The sequence below is a fragment of the Arvicola amphibius genome, chromosome 11 (genome assembly GCF_903992535.2).
Source record: "Arvicola amphibius chromosome 11, mArvAmp1.2, whole genome shotgun sequence".
NCBI lineage: Eukaryota > Metazoa > Chordata > Mammalia > Rodentia > Cricetidae > Arvicola > Arvicola amphibius.
In genome coordinates, this window is record NC_052057.2 from 76,097,510 (window position 1) to 76,116,158 (window position 18,649).

General features: G+C 40.0%; 1 protein-coding gene across 3 annotated transcripts in view; it reads left to right on the forward strand.

The window, feature by feature from the left end:
- LOC119826373 (cytochrome P450 7B1) overlaps positions 1-15,968 on the forward strand; it is a 181,079-nt gene extending 165,111 nt beyond the window's left edge. For all 3 annotated transcript variants that reach the window (XM_038347650.2, XM_038347652.2, XM_038347651.2), the window contains 2 exons: positions 4,531-4,706; positions 14,852-15,968. In XM_038347650.2, the coding sequence (XP_038203578.1) occupies positions 4,531-4,706; positions 14,852-15,148 (473 nt within the window). In that variant the 3' untranslated portion in view covers positions 15,149-15,968. The remainder of the gene's footprint in view (positions 1-4,530; positions 4,707-14,851) is intronic.
- The last annotated feature ends 2,681 nt before the right edge of the window (positions 15,969-18,649 follow it).

An 18,649-nucleotide genomic window follows, 5' to 3' on the forward strand; every position in this document is an offset into this window, starting at 1 on the left:
AAGAAAACTGCAAAATCAGGAAGCTGACTCAAGAGTTTTCCTAACAATTAACTGATAGAGAATACATGTGCTGATTAAACTGATGGAGCTGTTCCAGAATTATTCATGTTGCCAGACAAAGCTCACAGTCCTTGCCAATTTAAGAAGTATTCAATGTCTAAAGTAGTGGGGTGAGAGCCAGTGAGTGGGCTCAGTTGATAAAGGCACCTGCCATCAACCCTGACAACTTGAGTTCCATCCCTGGGTTCCATGAGTTGGACCTTTACTACCTTCACACATTTGTACATTTGGTCATTTGTGCACACAGCGCACACACACACACACACACACACACACACACACACACACACACACCATCGAGAAAGAGAGAGGGGGAATGAGTAAGGAAACAATTTGAAGTCCTCACTTTGGAGCCTCTTGCTCACATGTAATTTTCAATTTGGAATTCTCAGTTTGTTGCAGGAGTGCAGGTCAAATCCACATGTTGCATTTCTTTCCTCCAGTCACCGTGTCCCAGTACTTTGAGCAGAGTAAGACCCTCACAAAATTCTATTGAGCATACAAGTGTTTAACTTACGTGTGTCTAAATATACAGCCGAAGCCATAAATAGCAGAAACCGAAGCCTGTTTCTGCAATGCAGTGTGAAGGTAGGCATTTGTACCAATTCGGATTTATTTTTAACCTTATTCAAATATACAATTGTTGATCCAGAAATTTGTGATTTTTCTTCAAATTATATATTAATTATCACAATTTCTTATTTACTTTCTCATCTGTCTAAAAAAGCTATATAAAGACAGCCAAGCATGTGTGGTGTATCCTGAGCTGCGCTGCATTTCACCACACCTTCTAGAGAACACCATTTTCATGTCCTTTCCCTTCCCCTTCCCCAGGCATTTTCGTTTTAAGAGCATCCATGTGTTCAGCCCCAGTGACCGTAGTGGGGCTGGCTGCTCATTTTGCTCCTGCCATCGCTGCTACCCACTGATCGCCATGGCTAATCAGCCTGCACGCCAGCCTGCACCAATCATTAAGATGACCCAAATTAGCAGTCCGGCCATGTCACAGTACATTCATTCCACATATACAGACATGGCCTAAGTATGAGGCGGAAACCTGCGTGCGCCTCTCTGTGTTTGCATTGCACCAGGCTTTATTGATTAGCGTGATCTGCTTTGGCACTTGAAATCTGCAAATGGGAATCATTTTGTGAATTATTCTGAAGACAAAGCGGATGTGCCTTTCCCTCCCAGCAATTCCCTTCATTTGTCTTTTTCCTCCAGTTGGATTGTAAAACATCACAGCTTAACACGTGCCCAGCTCTTTACTTACAAGGGACTTTTATCATTTTCGTTTTCTTTAAAAAAAAAAAAAAAAGAAAGAAACTCATTTTTTCCAGCCAGGTAAACAAGGCAGCACAGTCTCAGAATTGTTAAGTTCGTCGTCAGAATTTTTCTGACCCGGTTGTCTTGTGGATTGCAGTCAGTGGAATTCAGCTCTTAGCACTTCTACACGAAGCCTTCTCTTTACCACAGCTATGACTGTTGGCACCTCGCAATGCCTGTGTAAATTCATCCCCCAAATATTTGCATTCCCGATAGTCATTTTTCTACAATACAGTCTAATAATTAGAGGGTCCCATTACCTGCTAAATGTTTGCATGAATTACCGGTCCATTATGCACAGTAAGTTTTATAAAACATTTACAGATAGAGATCATGTTTAATTAAAATTAGCTTCCATATGTAAGCCAAGTGTGCACTAATGAGTCACAGTGACCTTTTATTACCTATAGTCCCTTGTTTTGGATGGATGATTGACAGCTTGCTGTTTGGCTACCATGTTGAATTTTAGCTGACAAGACTTTTCATTTTAGCTCAATTTGCCCGCCTATCACAAGCTGGTGGCAGGCCAGACCCCAGTCACCCAGCTTTGCCTCAGCAGCTTGCTCTAGTTCTCATTAGTACGCATTTATTCAGTGGGAATTGGAAGACAAATGCTTGAAGGCATGTGAACTAAGTATAGCAAATTAGGTTTAAAGACTGAATATTTATAAGTGTATGGAAAGTTGGGCTTTTTTTTTTAATTCTAGAGCAAATTGAGAACCAAGTGCTAGCTTTAGTATAAAAGAAATGAAGATAGAAGGGGGACAGTTCTAAGAATAAAATTACTATAAGCTTTTTTTCTTTCCATTTTGGAACTATGTAAAAATCTCTCTGACAACACCTTATCAAATGAAAACCTGGCTTCTCTTTCATGGAATGCTTGCACAATGAAGTTTAGCACCTCGAGTGTGAGAAGGGGGGAAAATGAGGGTCACGCTCAGTTGTTGCTTGGTTATCCCTTGGTATGTTTTAAACTGTCTTGTTTGTTCGGCACTAGCACGGAAACAGATGCTGCTCTACCGTGCAGGATAATTTACTGTACCTCCCGGTGTAGCATGGAAGTCCTCCCAGGGCCCAGCTGGTCTGTCAGTGGCACTGCCTGGTGTCTGCTCAACTATGACAACTACAAGGAGAAGCTGCAGGGTTTTTTTGCTCTGTGCTATTGTCCTTCTCAATGTATAGCTCTGCCCCCGTTCATTCTGGGGCTGGTGGAAGTGGGGCTGGCTTTTGTGTCTTGATGCTGTGCTGCAGACCCCACAAGCTCCCTTCTCCACTGGCGATAATAACACAACTCGTTACTTTTGTCAGCTAATGATTATCGGCGTGATCGCTCAGAGCAAGAGCCAACCTCGCCTCGCACTCATAACTGGTACTGGAAGGTAAAACAGATTTGTCACTTACGATCTGACTGCTGAGCCACACTTTCAGCTCCATTATTGTGATTAACTTCTGCATAAGATATGCTTGCCCAATTGTCATTTGTGATACTGCAGTGGGCACAAGCTGCCATGCTTCCCAAGAGCACACCAGCCAATCAGATATGACCATGTTATTCGGACTGTTAAATGCTTACCCTGTCACAGCAGCCACCCCAAGCGTTGTTTTGCTTTTGTATTTCTTCTTCCCAAACCCTACTGGACTTGTGTGAACAGAACTACCACATATGTCAGCTACTATTTCATACCACATGTTAAAATGATGCTGTGCTATTGTTGGTCCAACAGGGCCAGCAGTGGGACATGGGAAGTGGTCCCTTGATTTTCACCATAGAAATGTTGGTTGTTGGTGTCTTGCCAGCCAAAATCTGTCGTGTCAGGTGCCTCGTGGCTATCTGCAATAGAGTCCATGTGCCCAAACCAAAGTTCTCTTCTAGCTCCATCACCAGCAAACCGATTTGACTCTGCCTGATTAGAATAACGAAGGCAGTCTAAGAGAATATGCACAGCCTCACTATACGTCACATTGAATCACCCCACTACCCACACGAAACTGACCGCAGCCTCATTTCTTTAGACAAACGCATGCTTAAGGAAAATCCTCCTGGGAGAAGGCACCCAAAGCTACTTCATGTCCCTGGGCGAGCTATTCAGAGGTTTGCATTTTACCTATTTACAAAATAATGTTTATTTCTGTGTTTCCCATTAATGGGTCTGCCTTCGATAATCTAATAACTAGGGACTGGCTATGGCAGAACTGTGCTCAGCACCAAGAAACCAGGCTCTAAACATGTGTATGTGTGTGAGGTTTCTAAATTGCAAGTCATAAACACAATCATTTATTATCATCTGAAAGGGGGGAGCTCCATTTGGAGCGCTTTCACACTGCTGATTAGAAAGAATCAAGCTTTATATTCCAGGATCCATTCACGCTGGTGGAAACATAGTCAGTTTTGATTATGAAGGGAGAGATGCAGCCCTGGACAGGAGCTACACACTGATATGCATGCTATCAGAATGATTTATGCAAATTATGCATATTATTCCCAAAGGAATTCCTCCTCAAACTGCCAGGATAAATCGCCGGAAATTAGCCATAAAATCTGCCGTGCTAGGAGCAAAAGGTGAAGGCCACTGGGATAGCAAGGACATTCGGCTTCTGGAATCTTCCAGGATGTGATGCTGGTGAATGTTGTTCTCCCTGGAAAATGAGAAAAATGTGGTTTTCTTCCGAATCCTATAAAAATGTGTTCCTTGGAAAATTTTCCAGCAAATGCTGACTCATTTTATTTACAGCTAGCATAGAGAAATTTAGTGATACGCTGTCTTCAAAGGCACCTACTACAATTACTGCTAACTGCCCAAGTACTGTTAACTAGATAAACCTGGCTTTAAAAAAATCACTCCTCTAGAGACTGGAGGCGTAACCCTATGTTTGTGCACCGAACACATCAGTCCCTGGAGACTGGTCTTTCTTTCCTCTGTCCATACACAGCACGGCTGAAACTCCCCAAAGGATGTCGGGGCAAAGCCACCAGGTCCTTTACTCTCAGCATCCACAGCCTCATTGACTCCCTTTTAGCTCGCAATGGATGTGAAGAGAAGTTATTTCCTACGAGACGAGGTTGCTGGTAATGTGTCCTAACAGACTGCAGTGAGAGCTTCTCGAAGCACTCTTGTTACAAAGAGCTGTTGTTTGTTTCCTCAGAAAGCACGGTCCTCGAGGTTCTGCGGCTGTGCTCACACTCCACCATCGTCCGAAAAGTTGAAGAGGATATGAATTTCAACTTAGAGACTAGCAACTACTGCCTACGAAAGGGAGACTTTGTGGCTGTCTTTCCTCCCATCCTGCACATGGACCCAGAAGTCTTTGAGGCTCCAGAGGTAAATTGACATCACGTCTGTTATGGCTGTCGGGAAAGCACCCCTCCCCCCTCCCTCCATCCCCCCCCACCCTCGTTTCTCATCCTTTAGCTTACTTACTCTCACTGGTGATTTGAGGCAGCAGGGTGATATGACTTCTGTACTTCCCTCTAATAGGAAGATTTTTGCCGTTACAGGTTTCCCCCTCTAAGAATCTGCCTTTGACAGGTTATGTGATTTGTGAACAAAAATTCAGATAAGTCTAATTATTTGCTGCCTAATTCAAATGAAATGGACGTTTTACCTTGGTCACCGTTGCTTTTGCCACTGAATTAAGAGTCTCTTTGACAAGCAATTACTGAAACCCAAGAGGGCTGGATATTGATATGTAGCTTAAAAATTAAATAATAGTAACTAGTTTGCTAAGCACTTCCAAAGTGAAGCTGACTTCAAACGTCAAATACCATCATCACTATCGTTAGGAACAAATAGTAGTTAAGTCCCTTTAGCTAAAGGTATGTGCCCCTGCTTGATCAATTAGCATGGCACTATGAACTCCAAATTGCAAAGCTGCTGCTCTCGGGTGAAGCTCCGAGGGTAATTGTGTCATCTCCTTGTATTTTTTTTTTCCGAAGCTGGAGTTAATGAATATCAAAGACTGGAAATTAATCCACCCCGGTTCATCCCTTAATACCACTTAAGAGAGTCACCCCCTGCATGCAAATGGAGTGCAGTTATATTCTGCTGTGCTTTGCATGGAGGATGCTGCTGACTTGTAGTGTTTACCGTCCACCCTTAGTGGAGGAAACATCTGTCCTCTGCTCAAAGGCTTCATAGATGGGCCGCTTCCAAACACAGGACCTCAGATAGATATTCTGCACTCAACCTGAATTATAATATTGTTGAATTTAGGAAAACAATAAGAGGAAAAACTTCAAAAGCAGTGCCAATTTGTATTTATTGAGTCAGCAAAGCCAGTGTCTTATTACAAGGGGAAGGTTCATGGTTTCTTAGGCGAGGCCTTATGCAGACAGTGACCGCAAAGAGGATGTAGAATTTCAGCCAACGGACGAGCATCTCCAGAGAACTAGCTGCATTTCTGCATCTGTGAATAATTCCTGTTGTTAGGCTGTATTCGATAATCAACACAACTGAAATTAATATCTGAAAAGTATTTGTGAACTTCAAAATAGCAACACTTCTTATAATTTTTCACTTCTGCCTAGGTTTTCTTTGTGATTATTCGATTAGTAGCCAAGTTTATTTTTCATGTCATGAAGAGTTAAATCAGAATTATTGTTGTCATCAAATAAGAAATGATCACCGGATTGCCACCATCTTTATGAGCATGTTTCTTTGTGCGTTCCCCACATCTCACTCTTCTATCCCCTTTTAAAAAATCTGAGCTGGGCAGTGAGGGTGCAGGCCTTTAATCCCAGCACTCAGGACGGATCTCTGTGAATTCGAGTTCCAGGACCATCTCCAAACCTACAGAAAAACCCTGTCTTGAAAAAACAAAACAAAACAAACAAATAACAACAAAAAAAATCTGATTGATAACTTTAAGAATTTAAGTCAAAATTATACATGATGAGTGTTAGGGTCAGGCATGATGGTACAAAGGCCATCAGATCTCTGTATGCTTGAAGCCAGCAGGACTACAAAACACATTCCAATCCATCCAGCACTCTCTCTCTTTCTCTCTCTCTCTCTCTCTCTCTCTCTCTCTCTCTCTCTCTCTCTCTCTCTCTCTCTCACACACACACACACACACACACAGGGGGGAATTGTGAGTGTTAATTAAGGACTAGTGGTACACATCTGTAATCTGGCATTTGGAAGGTTGGTATAGGAATTTAGCAAATTCAACCCCAACCTTGGCTTTATTGCAAAACTGAAAGAGAAAGATAGGGGGTGGGAGGCAAGAGGAAGCCATAGGAGGAGGACGTTAAGGAAAGGGAGTGTGTGTATATATTGCCCTGTGCAATGCAGACCTTTACCCGAATGATACTAATAGTAAACAAAAGGTTTGCCGCATACAAAAATCACTGGGAGAATAAAATTTCAATGTTGTGAAAAGTAATTTAAAATCATTAGGATATTCCGTGAATCTGTTATTTAGTAGGTTTGAGCATCATTAGTAATACCTGGCTTGTGTTAGCATCAGGTAACTTTTTCTACAGTGTTGTTGGTTTTTTGTTTTGTTTTGTTTTTTGTTTTTGGATTTAGTAGTAGAATGATGATCATTCCGTGTACAAAAACAAAAAATGCTTTGGAACCATTTCTTTTTGCTGATTTTGCCAGCTATTATTTTTTTATTCTGTAAACATTTGCTAAACACTTAGCACTGTCAGGTGATATATAAATGTATTTTCTTTGGTTCTTTCCTTTTAATCGTAAGACTTTTATTTTAATTTAAAAAAATCTTTTTTCTTCATTTTATATACCAATCCAAGTTGCCACTCCCTCTACTTCTCCCATTCCCTAAACCTTCCCTCCAATGCCCCCATCTGCTCCTCAGAGAGGGTAAGGCACATTGCTTTGAGGAAGGACCAAGGCCCTCTCTATTATATCTAGGCTGAGCAACGTATCCCTCCAAAGAGAATGGGTTACAAAAAGCCAGTCCAATCAGTAGGGGTAAATCCTGGTGCCACTGCCAGTGGCCCCACAGTCTGCCACTGCCATACAACTGTTACCCATATTCAGAGGGACTAGTTTGTATCTATGCTGGTTCCTTCCCTGTCTGGCTGGAGTTGGTGAGCTCCCATTAGCTCAGGTAAGTTCTTTCTGTGGGTGTCCCCATCATGGTCTTGACTTCTTAGCTCTTATTCTCACTCCTCCCACTCTTCAACTGTACTTTAGGACTCAGCCCAGTGCTCCGGCTGTGGCTCTCTGCCTCTACTTCCATAAATTGCTGGATGAACATTCTATGGTGACATTTAAAATAGTCATCTGTCTGACTACAGGGCAAGGCCAGTTCAGGCACCCTTTCCACTACTGCTTAGGGTCTTAGCTTGGGTCATTCTTGTGGATTCCTGGGAATTTCTCTAGTGCCAGGTTTCTTGCTATCCCCATAATGGCTCCTTCAATCAAAAATCTCTTTCCTTGCTCTCCATTTCTGTTCTTCCCCCATCTTGACTATCCCATTCCCTCATGTTTGCCTCCCTGGTCCACTCTTTCCCTTCTCCCCTTCTGCTTTTCCTTCTCCCCCGAACCCCATGCTCCTAGTTTTCTCAGGAGATCTTGGTTCTTAACATCTTAATACAGCAATTTGGGGTTTTTAACTTCTTAATATGTCAATAAGAAAACATGTTAGAAACTTAGGTTTCAGATGCCCATCCAAACCATCACCCACTAGCAGTAATAAAAAGTCTGAAAATCTGGACTGTTTGCCACTCAAGTCACTGCTCTTGAGTCCACAAAAGAACTCTGCTACTCACTATAGACTATATAACCTTCAACCTTTGAGTGGAAAGACAATTATAAGTAGAAGATAGACAATAGCAGCCAAAAGTATGACACATACTAGCTCCAAAAGCAGGTTTACTAGCTCTAGGAAGACACAAAATCCCAGGATCCTTAGCTAGCCCAACACGGGTTCTTAGCACACTGAAGTGTGGTTTCAGAATATCTGAATGACACTTCCCAAGACATGTCCTGCTTCTCCTTCACCCATCTATCCCTTTGCTAACTGTACCTCTCTGCTCCTGAAATGACCCCATTGCTTATCTCTCTGTTCCTGGAAACTCCCTCTTTACTTTCCTACCCAGAAAATTCCAAATTCTCCCACATTAATCACCTTTGTCATCTACCTTTTAAAAGTGTGCAATTTCCACCCAGTTTGTGAGGATGTACCATAGTCTACTGCTCACCTATGTGTGCTTTTGCTATCGTCAGTGACAACAGGGTATTCCTACCTTGCAAATTTTATGTTACTTACTCAAGTATTGTCCTATCAACAGGATACTATACATGTAAAGTAATTAAGGAAATTTAAAGATGGGTGAATGGGATGAAAATGAAACTGTACATAATTTAAGACAGAGGGGTACATGTAGAAATATGGATGATATGCAAATAGATCATTAACAAGTAGCCTGATCATAAATAGAGTCGTGCTAGTAAGAATGGTAAGAACAATGGTGAAAGGCTGCCTGAGGGGGGCTGGAGAGATGGTACAGTCATTAAAACACTTCGCTGATCTTGCAGAGGACCCACGTTCAGTTCCCACACCTGCATGGAAGCTCACAACCATGAGTAACTCCAGCTCTGGTGATTCTCTCTTCTGATCTTGTCAGGTACCAGACACATACGTGGCACACACAAAATAAAAATATAAAAAATAAACTTTTTAAAATCCTTTCAATGACAGAGAGAGAGAGAGAGAGAGAGAGAGAGAGAGAGAGAGAGAGAGAGAGAGAGAGATGGGGAGAGAGAGAGAGATCCATAGAAGGCATTTAAATAGCACAGCAGGGTAATCCTTGACCTTCAGCCATTGCAAACATTAAGGATAGTTTTTTTTTTAAGATTTTATTTAAATGAATTTTAAAGAATCTGAAAAATTGACTTTGAAATAAAACGGAATTTTTAAATATCCAGAAAAGTAAAGTTTCAAGCAACATGGGGGTAAACAAAATGTGTTCTGAACTCTAATCTGGCCTATAAGCTACCAACATGTAACTAGTATATTAAGGATTATTTTTTTCCCTTGATACGGGGTGCTTATCTTGTGATATCACACATTTGGATGGCTCTTCCCAGTGTGTGAAAACATACAGGCAAATAAAATATATAGCATGATAGTAAAACAAAAGGAAGAGCCCTCCTTGACTCTGTCTTGCTTTGCAAGAAGCCATGCTATCCAGCAACGTCCAGATAATCTGTTAGTTGCCCAGCAGTGAGGTGCTTATTAAAGATTTTCTGATGTCTTCCCTAAATTCACACTGTTATAGGCCAGAAATCCTGCAGGTGGTCATCGAGTAATGGGAAAGCAACAGTGATGATTTCTCTTCTGCCAAAAGCCCAGAGCTGGAGGTGTAGAGTGAATTAATGCTACAGGTCCATTTTTCTAGGTCCAAAAGCTGTCAAGAACAGGGAAATCTGTTGACAGTATTAGGCTATAGAGAACACACAGCACCATTTAAGATGTCAGTGAGTCACTATCGCCATGCAACTCCTGAGGTAAACACACAGTAACATGACATTTTGGAAGCACAGCCCCTTCAAATATTCCAGAAAAGCTCTGCTATTGAAATGTCTTGTTTAACCTCAAGCACTGTGCCCCCATCTTCAGAAGGTTGTGGGTGTAATAAAATGCTAAATACGTTGAAAAGCCCTTGGAAGAAAATAGGAACTTCAATGTCAGAATTATTTTAATTATCATCAGTGCTTTTTGAATAGACCAGTTATCACACGTGAGTAAGTGCTATAAATAAATGATTCTCTATCTCCAACAAGAATAGAGAATATGCCTTCAGTAGAGCTCAAAGAAGCAACCACATAATGGTCTTCTGCCAGGTTCTCTGGCAGAATGACTTGGGAGAGGGGGCAGAGACAGACCTGCAGGACTCTTCCTGGGGCTGAACATGATGGTGAGTGTCACAACTCAGCCTCCCACCCCCCACGCATCGCAGAGAGACCCACTGAGTCAAGAGTCTGTCAAAGCAGGAACTCATTTAATGGCATCAAGCAGGGACTTATATAGGGTTGTGATGGGGGTGGAGAAGCTCGGGATGGGTTGAGGCAAAGCAAGGAACAAGGGCCATGTCAGCTGTGACTGGGCAGAGGCGGACTTAGGTTGGGTAACCAGAGACAGGTCTCCAAACTGGAGCTAGGCTCAGAAAGTTACACTAGGCCTCACCAAACTCAAGTTAGGCTTAAGAAGTTACACTGGGCCTAATGAGGCCTAAGAGTCTTCTCTGTTCCAAGAAGCCCTTTGATAACATAATAACAGAAAATCAAAGGTCCCCTTGTCCTGTGTAGTTTGCAATATATACCTTATCACATGGCTTTTTTGTTCCTCAGAGCCAAGTCCTTTATATTAAGGGGGTTTCTGCTGTGCTAGCACATTGACATTTCACACTGACCATCTCGAAATCCTTCTGTCTGGATGATGCAATTTTGAAATCCATAATCTGTAACATTGATTCATTGTTTCGGGTGCAAACACTACTATACTGAGGAGGTGCACACCCTCTCACAAGCCAGTACTATCTGGAAACAATCATGATTGATTTGAACCCAGACCATGGAGGTAACAAAGGACTTCTCTGCCATAAGATCCTGTCTCCAGGAAGACTGGAATCCACAGGCAGCACTGCCATCCCCTTAGCTTTTCCACTGAGAGGTTTATTTGTTTGTTTGGTTGGTTGGTTGGTTGATTGGTTGGTTTCATTACTAGAGGGTGGTATCTTTTGTCTAGTTTAGATTCCTACACTCAAGTCATGAACTGAGTGGACGAAAGTCATGAACATATCAAGTGATCCACCTCAGCAGGGATGTATTTTATGCTTTTGTATTTGCAATGCTTCTTATGCAGGAAATACTTTTAAAAAATAAATATCTGTTGAACTGCACTAAACATAGTATTCAGAAAACACAAATGAGGTTGTTATGCAATTCTTCTCTGTTGTGTATATTAAAAGTTCCTCTTAATCCAGAAAAAACAAATGGATCTCCTATCCAAACTGGGCTTCAAGTGTTTCAGTGTTGCATAATTAAAAGAAAGTTCACGATAACCCCTAACATGCCTGTAATGCCTGGCTAGGTCAGTAGTTGGCAGAGCATGGAACACTTAATCCCAGAGTCATGGGTTCAAATCCCTTGTTGGGTGCTAGAATGTTGCATAATTTGAAAAAGGTTCATGAGAGCCTGTAATAAAGGGTAACAAATGTTTATTGGGGATCACTCACAATAAGAGAGCCACTGTGTTCCTCTACTATCTGGGCCCTGGGAGCCCCAGACCAAACTCTGACCACCAACAAAGGGAAAAGAAAAGGGGCTAAGCAAGCTTCCTGTTTGTACCTCAGATCACACCCTAATGGGCTGGTATCTACAAGGCTATTGGCTGAATGAATTCCCAGAATGCATTGACGTTGTACACTGTGAAGGGAGTGTCACTGCGTTGGAGGCTGTGAGGGGTAGATGAAGAAGACCCTAAGGGAGTCCCTCACTCTGTCGTCTTCTGTGAGCACTTTCTAGTTGCAGTTAGACATCCTCACCTTTGCATGAGGTCCAGGGAGAGACTCATCTCAAGCCATTTGTCTCTCTGTTCTGCTTTCTTTCCAAGCAAAGGGTTTATTGAGGACCCCACAGACTTTCCTCTGTGCCATTGGACAGATTGTTTCCTAAACCCCAAGTCAGTCAGAGGTTGTTACTCAATTGAGTGAATTTGACTACCTCCAGTACAACCCCCAGTGGGCAGCAGGGAGGTTTGGTAGCTTTCATACCAAGTCCTTCCAGCACCTTCGAGTGGAGCTTGTTGACCTTTGCTTTACATTCCTGTTATCTTCAATAGCTCAGGTGAGATTCTAACATGCTTCCCTTTAGGGGGTAAAACTGAATTAACTCTTAAAGGAGATTATAGGCCTTCCTAACATGGACCTGCCAAGGTTCTCTATGCGCAGGCAGTGAAACAAAAAATAGCTGAGCGGTGGTGGCACACGCCTTTAATCCCAGCACTTGGGAGGCAGAGGCAGGTGGATCTTTATGAGTTTGAGGCCAGCCTGGTCTACAAGAGCTAATTCCAGAAAAGGCTCCAAAGCTACGGAAAAACCCTGTCTTGAAAAACCAATATATATATATATATATATATATATATATATATATATATATATATATATATAATTTTATTTAATTTTATATATTTGTATTCTCATGGTGACAGTCACAGAGAAAATGCTAATAGTTTCCCTTTTAATTTTACTAAATAAACCATTAAATGGAAATTTCTGAGATATTAATTCTGAGGAAACTAAGAAAGAAGGACAGAAAAGTAAAAGGGAAAAATTAATGATCTGCTAGAAGTTTGAGAGAGGTGCCCTAGCCTCTCACAGGGCTGCCAGTGAGGTCACTGAGAAAGGACAGGGCAGCCTTGGTAGCTTCGGGCTTACTTTACATTATCTGGATAGATGCCATGAAGTCATAACTTATGTTAAGTTTTCTCTTTTGCTTTTTCTGGCACAAACAACAGAACTACAGTGAATTCTCTTTCCTCTGGGATTGTGCTTCATGTCAAAATTTACCTAAGCTATTTGGCCTTAACAGGAAGCTGTGGGGAAGAGACCAATCTTCTAAATTAGTCAACAGGAAGAAGAGTGCATCAGCACTGAGTTTAGGATGGAGTCATAAGCCCCCAGAATGGAAGATCACCAGGGGAGGGTTCCACGTAGCTCCTCTCTTTCTCTAGAAACACTGCGTGCACACAGAGAGCACCACTGGGCTTACTGTAGAAATGAGCAGATATTTTCAGTTCTGCATTGGTTAGGTCACTTTGGATACATTCCCTAACGGTGCTAAAATACACTCCTACTCTAGCGTGTTTAAAGTATCACTTGTTAGGAAATAAAGCAACTATAAAATGCTAACTGATTATGTCAACATCGTTGTACTGGCTTGTAAGTTGGGACAGAGTCGGAACAGGGCAAACTTTCTCAAAGCCCAAATGCTTAGCAAATTTAGTATTAACTAAGGTAAACCCAGATAAAGGAAGTGACTAGCCTAACATTACTAAACTTGCCATTGAAGGAGTTTGAACATTTGTGGTGCACTTATAATTTATTCACATTGGAGTGTTTCACCGTAATCTGAAACATGTTGGATCTGACCTACTTCTCTATATTTCTATATTATATATAATTTCTATATATTCTATGTTATATATAATTTGATGTAGCTCATATCAAAGTTGTGGTAGAGAAGATATAATGAATGCCAATGAAATGAAATAATTGGTTGTCTTTATTCAAACCACAAGCATTAATTTAATTGATGGTTTAATTCACAATGGACTTAAATAAGGTCACTCAGTACCCTTTACCAACTCAAGTGAGAGTTAAGCCAGGAAATTTTGGCAGCATGGCAAAATTAAGGCTACAGGTCAAAAACCCTAAAATAACCAGCTCTCTAATCTTCTGTAGCAAGTAGTATAACTTATTTATGAAAATACGTCATAACTTTCTGTTATCTAGAACTAATCCAAGCAGAGTGCACTCTAATAGAAATGTCCTATGAGAAATCTACCTTAACATAAAAAAAAGACAAAATCTGTTTTTCTACTTAGGTTCTCTTTGGGGCTTTGTTTGAATCTTATTATTTTCTGTCTCTTTAATTCAAACATAAGCACTGAATCTTAAATTCATATTTGTCCATCAATAGATAGTTGGGAGGATAAATGAATATTAGCCTGTGGCTACCAAGATGTATTATGTCATAGTGACAATGGCAGCCGTCTAGGAGACCCCTTCTACCCATAATTGGTATATTAATGATCTTTATAGCAAACACATCATAGAGGACAGAAATGGAGACAGATGTAGTCTTTATAGTTAAAAAAACTCACTGTAATCACTGTGATTTGAGCATTGAGCATCCTATCCAAAACTCCTCCTGAAATCTAAAGACCTTTTTGGTGGTTAGGGGTAAGGCCTTTGCCATGTTACTTGTTATCACTTTCTTGACACCATTTTGGCTGCCAGAAAATTGGCCTATTAAAGCAATAGACTGCCTCTCTTATCTTTATTCTTCCCAACGTACCAAATCATTCTGTCATTTTCCATTGCAAGGAGCAGCACAAGGCCCCATTAACTCCAGGCTCTTAGATTTTTGGACTCTAGAATCATGAGTCAAAGTAAACTTCTTTTCTTTGTCAGTTACCCAGTCTTCACTAGTAAGTGGAAACACAGACACCACTTAAGAAAAGACAAGAGAAATGGGAGCAGATCAGTGCTTTAGGTATTTAAATATAGGTGTTCCCTATAACATTTGAATTTTCTGAAAATTTGAGTATGCTGTTTCACGTATTCATGTTTTACTTCCTCCTATATGTTTTCAGACCAAAAAAAAAAAAAAAAAAAAAGACAGACAAGGAGATACAGCAGCCTACTGGACCTAACTCAAACCAATCAATGTAAAATTTTAATTTTAACAGTGTCTATTATTCTTTATAGGAATTTAGATTTGATCGATTCCTAGAAGACGGCAAGAAGAAAACAACGTTTCTCAAGGAAGGGAAAAAGCTGAAGTATTACGTTCTGCCATTTGGATTTGGAGCCAGCAAATGTCCAGGCCGATATTTTGCAATTATTGAATTAAAGCTACTATTGGCTATACTTTTAACTTATTTTGATTTAGAAATAATTGACAAGGAGCCTGTAGGACTAAACTACAGTCGTTTGTTGTTCGGTATTCAGCATCCCAATTCTGATGTCTCATTCAGGTACAAGGCAAAATCTTGGAAAAGCTGAAAGGACGGCAGAGAAACTTACCAGAGTGAAGCTACGTGCGCTGAGCTCTGTGGTTTGTTGTACTCCTGCAAATGCAACAGCTATGCTTCTTTGTTTGAAAATGGCAAATTTATATTTGATCTAAGATTGATTCAGTTTGTTCTTAGTCACAAAACCTATCATAAGATAAAGCAGGGCGGTGGCCTAAAAAATGTCAGGGCAGTCATTTCAGGGTAAGTTTAAAGTAACAATTTCCACTTTGTACTTACTGTGCTTTTTATCATTCGTCGTGAATGTGTTTTTCCAGTAATAAATTTGGCCTCTGGGTGATTTTTCTTAAGTTACCGAAATCCTCTACTAGGATTTTATGTGCTGTTGGAAAAGTGTGTCTTTGGACAGCCGAACAACTTCCAAATTCTCAGAAGAGAAAGAAATTAATTCCCAGGAGTTACACTGTATGAAATGTCCCCTTCAAGTGGAGTATCAATAATGTCTATATTACCAGCGTACCTTTGCATTAAATGAGTGTTAGAATAGATTAAATGTTCCAACTTCCCTTCAATATTTAACTGCCCATAAATGATTTTTATAACTTGTGTATTCTACATTTCAATAGAACAAAATTTCTTGTTATACAAAAGCCTTTCATGTTCAAGTTAGATACTGCTAAAATTTAACATATAAGAAAACACAAAACGTAGTACATATTCAGCAATTGCTCTAGACATTAGTATTAGGTTTATTTTAGAGGGAAATGTTGAAGTCATTATAGCATTGATGGTAGTATTGCTCTTTAGAATAAACTGTGTTATTCTAATTATAATAAACTCTTTAATAAATGTTTCCATTTATAAAAACTGGGAATTAGGTATTATTACTTATTCACAACCTTTAGGTCTTGGAGGTTAGTTGTATTATTTTAGACTATCACACTAAACTATACAAAATAATTTCATATGATACAATACAGCCTGTATCAATAATTAAAAGATTTCTACTATAAAATTTCCCAGTGATTGACATTTGGCATAAATGGAGACACAAAATGCAAACTCACAGGCAAATAATTAAGCCAGATTATTCATGCTGCATTAATTAGAAATTCTAATGCTTTGGAAATTTTATATTGCTGTTAGAAAGGAAATTGATTTAAAATAGCACTCTAAAATGCTTATCGTACTAGATAAATACAACAAGGTAGCATTTATTTTCTCCTTCCTGGAGCATATGTTCATTGCATGCTCCTTGCATGAAGGTCTACTGGCATGAATTGTGTTTTTGCTTGATTAAAGTGGTCTTTATTCCCAATCTCCTTCCTTTTAAAAGTTGCAAAATGACCATTTATAATTATATAAATTCATAGAATACAAAGTAAGTTTATGGTTTATGAAAATGATGTAGAATGATTAGACCAATCCAAATGATTAAATCAACCCAGATATTTATGCAACTTTTAGCGTGCTCTGTTATTAACAATATTCACAAGGCAATGTTCTAAAACCCTTCCCACACACACCCCCCTCAAAAGATTATATTTCTCCTGGATGGATGTTTTTACTTTTTGATCATTTCTTCTACACTTCCATAGCCTCTACAATCATTAATTCACTCTGTGCTTTGATAAGTTTATTTTGAATTTCATATATTCTAAAAATTTTTCCTTGTTATGACAAGAACAGTTACTTGGGGAGAAAAGAATTTACTTGGTTAACACATCCAAATCATAATCCATTATTGAGGGAAATAAAGCCCAGAACTCAAGGCAGGAACCTGATACAGAGAAATGCTGCGTACTGGCTTGCTCACTGGCTCATTCTTAACTAGCTTTTTTATTAACCACAAGTACCAGCCCAGGAAATAGTATGCCCACAGTACCTGGACCCTGCTACATTAATCATGAAGGCAATCTTTCACTGGCATGGCCACGGGCATCTGATGAAGGTAATTCTTCAATTGAGGTTCTCTCTTCCTAGATACTCTAGATTGAACCAAGATGACATTAAAACTAATACATGAGGTAGAGTCCATAGTATTCATCTGCCTCTGCTTGCTTTTACTTCATGTTCTCTAAATATGTCTATGTTGAATCAAATGACAGAATGGATTTTTCAAAACCAAGCAATATTCCATCATGTGGATATACCACTTGGTCTTTTTCAAAGGCTGTCTCTAACCACCCCTACCTCCTCCATACAATTTCATGACACCCTTCATTCTCCTGAAAACAAAGGACACTTGTGATGTCCCATTTCCCAAGCCCATCTATCCCTCTTGTTTCTTGAGAGTCTCTCTGGTTGAATTTTGAGTCACCAACATGTCACCTTTCAAATTTTCCATCATACGAATTTTCTAAGTTCAGTGATTGCATTTTTTAGTTGGTAACTCATTGTTCTTCATTTATACCTGGCCATATTTTGAAAAATCTTGTTCCTTTAATGTATTTCACTATCCCTGTAACTACAGTCAGCATGGTGTATATACTGCACCTGGCATCTCCAGCCCACTCCTGTTTTATGCGTCTGATTTTGTAGTTTACCTTTCCCATAAGCGCTTCCAATAGTTTAACTACTGAGTCCGTATGTGTTTCTTGGAATTTTGCTTCTGGAAAATGTTTCTGATCTGGGTTTAATGTTCATTCCTCAAAGTATAAACTGTGCGTGGTTTTGTCTTATGGTTCATGTTTCTGTCAAATTCAGATTCCTGGGGATGCTCAACTAGAATATTTTGGAGGCGACAGGGTACACTGCTAACTGTGAATTCCAGCCTTAAAGGAAACACTGTGATTAAGGGCATTTTGTTTTGATTGAGGATTTTGTTGTTGTTTTGCTGTATGTTTGCTTGCTTACTTGTTTGCTTGTGAGACGGGGCCTCATTGTAAAGCAAAGTTATGCCTCACGGAATTTTGCCTGCCTCTGCCTCCTGAGTGCTGGACTTAAAACCTGTGATTAGGAAAGGGCAGGAGCCACATTTGATTGCTTTTCTGTTTCAACCAGAAACAGATTAAGACATGCAAATATGTCTAATCCTGCACTGTAGAGCAATGTTTCTAGTGCATCTACCAAGGATATTGGCTCTGAAAATTACTGACTTTGTGCAGAGGTCTTAGATTTTATGCACATATATGTGCACATGCACATACGTGGATGCTTGTGCCATGGTGAACCCTAGACTTTCTCTTCTACCTGACACAAAACCCAGTCTATTCCATTTGGATTAGGATATGTTGTCTACCTTAACATCTGAATGAGATCCTCCATATTGTAGAATTCAAAAAGCAGTATACTTTCAGGATGTTGCAACAGAGAAAACAAGAAATCATTGCATTCTAACTTCTGCTTAATATATAGTTAAAAGTGTACACACAAATTTTAAAGAAATGAGAAGAAGATGGTTGAAGAAATATTAATATTATATGGATAATTAGAAAGCAGCAAGGAGCATAACTGCAACTCTAGCTTTTAGGAGACTGGGGTAGAAGGAGCCTAAGTTCTTGGACTAAGTAGTAAATTCTGTGTTTTACAA